At 60.8% G+C, this 4,589-nt stretch overlaps 2 protein-coding genes across 2 annotated transcripts; both read right to left on the reverse strand.

Moving 5' to 3' along the window:
- Positions 1-257: 257 nt before the first annotated feature.
- Positions 258-1,099, reverse strand: LOC139569834 (uncharacterized). The gene is made up of 2 exons (XM_071391171.1): positions 701-1,099; positions 258-494 (listed from the first exon to the last, which is right to left on the reverse strand). Exons 1-2 carry the CDS (start codon positions 1,097-1,099, stop codon positions 258-260), a joined length of 636 nt encoding a protein of 211 aa, XP_071247272.1.
- A 911-nt stretch (positions 1,100-2,010) lies between these two features.
- On the reverse strand, positions 2,011-4,244 carry LOC139569835 (uncharacterized protein DKFZp434B061-like). Its single transcript, XM_071391172.1, has 3 exons — positions 3,844-4,244; positions 2,835-3,362; positions 2,011-2,641 (listed from the first exon to the last, which is right to left on the reverse strand). Exons 1-3 carry the CDS (start codon positions 4,242-4,244, stop codon positions 2,011-2,013), a joined length of 1,560 nt encoding a protein of 519 aa, XP_071247273.1.
- Between the last annotated feature and the right edge of the window lie 345 nt (positions 4,245-4,589).

The following is a 4,589-nucleotide window of genomic DNA, read 5'->3' on the forward strand; positions in this document are numbered from 1 at the left end:
GTCTAGACTGCTTTGGGCAGGTGCCTGCTTGCCCATGTTGGGCTGGTGCGGGCTGGCCCATGTTGGAATGGTGTGGGTTGGTCCGTGTTGGGCTGATGTGGGCTGACCCATGTTGGGCTGGTGTGGGCTGGCCCGTGTTGGGCTTGGTGTGGGCTGGACCGTGTTGAGCTTGGTGTGGGCAGGCCCGTGTTGGGTTTGGTGTGGGCTGGCATGTGTTGGGCTTGGTGTGGGCTGGCCCATGTTGGGCTTGGTGTGGGCTAGACTTTGTTGGGCTGGTGCAGGCTTTCCCGTGTTGGGCTGGTGTGGGCTGGCCTGTGTTGGGCTGGTGTGGGCTTACCTGTGTTGGGATGATGTGGGCTGGCCCATGTTGGGCTGGTGTGGGCTGGCCTGTGTTGGGCTTGGTGTGGGCTAGCCCATGTCGGGCTTGGTGTGGGCTGGCCCGTGTTGGGCTTGGTGTGGGCTGGCCCATGCTGGGCTGGTGTGGGCTGGCTCCACTTTAGGGGCCAATGTGGAGCCAATGAGCAAAGATGCATTGGCCCAAATTGGGCAGCTTACATGATGCCAGTATTTTAGGCTGTATTGGGCCCACTTTGTGCCGTTGTGGGTGTGTTTTCTGGGATATACCAGCCCAACACGGGCTAGCCCACACCAAGCTCAGCACGGGCTACTGACACCAAGCCCAGCACAAGCTAGCCCACACCAAGCGGTGGGCTAGCCCATGTTGGGCTTGGTGTGGGCTGGCCCGTGTTGGCCTGATGTGTGCTTGTTGTGGTCTAGACTGTGTTGGGCTTGGTGTGGGCTGGCCCGTGTTGGGCTTGGTGTGGGCTGGCCCGTGTTGGGCTGATGTATGCTTGGTGTGGTCTAGACTGCTTTGGGCAGGTGCCTGCTTGCCCATGTTGGGCTGGTGCGGGCTGGCCCATGTTGGAATGGTGTGGGTTGGTCCGTGTTGGGCTGATGTGGGCTGACCCATGTTGGGCTGGTGTGGGCTGGCCCGTGTTGGGCTTGGTGTGGGCTGGACCGTGTTGAGCTTGGTGTGGGCAGGCCCGTGTTGGGTTTGGTGTGGGCTGGCATGTGTTGGGCTTGGTGTGGGCTGGCCCATGTTGGGCTTGGTGTGGGCTAGACTTTGTTGGGCTGGTGCAGGCTTTCCCGTGTTGGGCTGGTGTGGGCTGGCCTGTGTTGGGCTGGTGTGGGCTTACCTGTGTTGGGCTGATGTGGGCTGGCCCATGTTGGGCTGGTGTGGGCTGGCCTGTGTTGGGCTTGGTGTGGGCTAGCCCATGTCGGGCTTGGTGTGGGCTGGCCCGTGTTGGGCTTGGTGTGGGCTGGCCCATGCTGGGCTGGTGTGGGCTGGCTCCACTTTAGGGGCCAATGTGGAGCCAATGAGCAAAGATGCATTGGCCCAATTTGGGCAGCCTACATGTGGCCATTATTTTAGGCTGTATTGGGCCCACTTTGTGCCATTGTGGGTGTGTTTTCTGGGATATACCAGCCCAACACAGGCTAGCCCACACCAAGCCCACATCAGCCCAACACAGGCCAGCCCAACATAGGCTAGCTCACACCAAGCCCACAACAGCCCAACACGGGCTAGGTGTGGGCAGCTCCGTGTTGGGCTGATGTGGCAGGCCCGTGTTGGGTTGGGTGTGGGCTGGCATGTGTTGAGCTTGGTGTGGGCTGGACCGTGTTGGGCTGATGTGGGCTGGCTCCACTTTAGGGGCCAATGTGGAGCCAATGAGCAAAGATGCATTGGCCCAATTTGGGCAGCTTACATGATGCCAGTATTTTAGGCTGTATTGGGCCCACTTTGTGCCGTTGTGGGTGTGTTTTCTGGGATACATCAGCCCAACACGGGCCAGCCCACACCAAGCCCAACACGGGCCAGCCCACACCAAGCTCAGCACGGGCTACTGACACCAAGCCCAGCACAAGCTAGCCCACATCAAGCGGTGGGCTAGCCCATGTTGGGCTTGGTGTGGGCTGGCCCGTGTTGGCCTGATGTGTGCTTGTTGTGGTCTAGACTGTGTTGGGCTTGGTGTGGGCTGGCCCGTGTTGGGCTTGGTGTGGGCTGGCCCGTGTTGGGCTGATGTATGCTTGGTGTGGTCTAGACTGCTTTGGGCAGGTGCCTGCTTGCCCATGTTGGGCTGGTGCGGGCTGGCCCATGTTAGAATGGTGTGGGTTGGTCCGTGTTGGGCTGATGTGGGCTGACCCATGTTGGGCTGGTGTGGGCTGGCCCGTGTTGGGCTTGGTGTGGGCTGGACCGTGTTGAGCTTGGTGTGGGCAGGCCCGTGTTGGGTTTGGTGTGGGCTGGCATGTGTTGGGCTTGGTGTGGGCTGGCCCATGTTGGGCTTGGTGTGGGCTAGACTGTGTTGGGCTGGTGCAGGCTTTCCCGTGTTGGGCTGGTGTGGGCTGGCCTGTGTTGGGCTGGTGTGGGCTTACCTGTGTTGGGCTGATGTGGGCTGGCCCATGTTGGGCTTGGTGTGGGCTGGCCGTGTTGGGCTTGGTGTGGGCAGCTCCGTGTTGGGCTGATGTGGGCTGGCCTGTGTTGGGCTTGGTGTGGGCTAGCCCATGTCGGGCTTGGTGTGGGCTGGCCCGTGTTGGGCTTGGTGTGGGCTGGCCCATGCTGGGCTGGTGTGGGCTGGCTCCACTTTAGGGGCCAATGTGGAGCCAATGAGCAAAGATGCATTGGCCCAAATTGGGCAGCTTACATGATGCCAGTATTTTAGGCTGTATTGTGCCGTTGTGGGTGTGTTTTCTGGGATATACCAGCCCAACACGGGCTAGCCCACACCAAGCTCAGCACGGGCTACTGACACCAAGCCCAGCACAAGCTAGCCCACACCAAGCGGTGGGCTAGCCCATGTTGGGCTTGGTGTGGGCTGGCCCGTGTTGGCCTGATGTGTGCTTGTTGTGGTCTAGACTGTGTTGGGCTTGGTGTGGGCTGGCCCGTGTTGGGCTTGGTGTGGGCTGGCCCGTGTTGGGCTGATGTATGCTTGGTGTGGTCTAGACTGCTTTGGGCAGGTGCCTGCTTGCCCATGTTGGGCTGGTGCGGGCTGGCCCATGTTGGAATGGTGTGGGTTGGTCCGTGTTGGGCTGATGTGGGCTGACCCATGTTGGGCTGGTGTGGGCTGGCCCGTGTTGGGCTTGGTGTGGGCTGGACCGTGTTGAGCTTGGTGTGGGCAGGCCCGTGTTGGGTTTGGTGTGGGCTGGCATGTGTTGGGCTGATGTGGGCTGGCCCATGTTGGGCTGGTGTGGGCTGGCCTGTGTTGGGCTTGGTGTGGGCTAGCCCATGTCGGGCTTGGTGTGGGCTGGCCCGTGTTGGGCTTGGTGTGGGCTGGCCCATGCTGGGCTGGTGTGGGCTGGCTCCACTTTAGGGGCCAATGTGGAGCCAATGAGCAAAGATGCATTGGCCCAAATTGGGCAGCTTACATGATGCCAGTATTTTAGGCTGTATTGGGCCCACTTTGTGCCGTTGTGGGTGTGTTTTCTGGGATATACCAGCCCAACACGGGCTAGCCCACACCAAGCTCAGCACGGGCTACTGACACCAAGCCCAGCACAAGCTAGCCCACACCAAGCGGTGGGCTAGCCCATGTTGGGCTTGGTGTGGGCTGGCCCGTGTTGGCCTGGTGTGGGCTGGCTCCACTTTAGGGGCCAATGTGGAGCCAATGAGCAAAGATGCATTGGCCCAAATTGGGCAGCTTACATGATGCCAGTATTTTAGGCTGTATTGGGCCCACTTTGTGCCGTTGTGGGTGTGTTTTCTGGGATATACCAGCCCAACACGGGCTAGCCCACACCAAGCTCAGCACGGGCTACTGACACCAAGCCCAGCACAAGCTAGCCCACACCAAGCGGTGGGCTAGCCCATGTTGGGCTTGGTGTGGGCTGGCCCGTGTTGGCCTGATGTGTGCTTGTTGTGGTCTAGACTGTGTTGGGCTTGGTGTGGGCTGGCCCGTGTTGGGCTTGGTGTGGGCTGGCCCGTGTTGGGCTGATGTATGCTTGGTGTGGTCTAGACTGCTTTGGGCAGGTGCCTGCTTGCCCATGTTGGGCTGGTGCGGGCTGGCCCATGTTGGAATGGTGTGGGTTGGTCCGTGTTGGGCTGATGTGGGCTGACCCATGTTGGGCTGGTGTGGGCTGGCCCGTGTTGGGCTTGGTGTGGGCTGGACCGTGTTGAGCTTGGTGTGGGCAGGCCCGTGTTGGGTTTGGTGTGGGCTGGCATGTGTTGGGCTTGGTGTGGGCTGGCCCATGTTGGGCTTGGTGTGGGCTAGACTTTGTTGGGCTGGTGCAGGCTTTCCCGTGTTGGGCTGGTGTGGGCTGGCCTGTGTTGGGCTGGTGTGGGCTTACCTGTGTTGGGCTGATGTGGGCTGGCCCATGTTGGGCTGGTGTGGGCTGGCCTGTGTTGGGCTTGGTGTGGGCTAGCCCATGTCGGGCTTGGTGTGGGCTGGCCCGTGTTGGGCTTGGTGTGGGCTGGCCCATGCTGGGCTGGTGTGGGCTGGCTCCACTTTAGGGGCCAATGTGGAGCCAATGAGCAAAGATGCATTGGCCCAATTTGGGCAGCCTACATGTGGCCATTATTTTAGGCTGTATTGGGC

Source organism: Salvelinus alpinus, chromosome 3 (assembly GCF_045679555.1).
Source record: "Salvelinus alpinus chromosome 3, SLU_Salpinus.1, whole genome shotgun sequence".
NCBI classification, from domain to species: Eukaryota; Metazoa; Chordata; class Actinopteri; order Salmoniformes; family Salmonidae; genus Salvelinus; species Salvelinus alpinus.

Bases quoted from the DNA above. Each gene is read 5' to 3' on its own strand.
- LOC139569834 (XM_071391171.1), bottom strand. From the start codon at position 1,099: ATGGGCCAGCCCACACCAAGCCCAACACATGCCAGCCCACACCAAACC. The intron at 495-700 runs GTGTGGGCTAGC...TGGCCCCTAAAG, and splicing joins ATGGGCTAGCCCACCGCTTG to TGGAGCCAGCCCACACCAGC.
- LOC139569835 (XM_071391172.1), bottom strand. From the start codon at position 4,244: ATGGGCCAGCCCACACCAAGCCCAACACATGCCAGCCCACACCAAACC. The intron at 3,363-3,843 runs GTGGGCTAGCTT...TGGCCCCTAAAG, and splicing joins GGGCTAGCCCACCGCTTGGT to TGGAGCCAGCCCACACCAGC. The intron at 2,642-2,834 runs GTGGGCTAGCTT...TGGCCCCTAAAG, and splicing joins GGGCTAGCCCACCGCTTGGT to TGGAGCCAGCCCACACCAGC.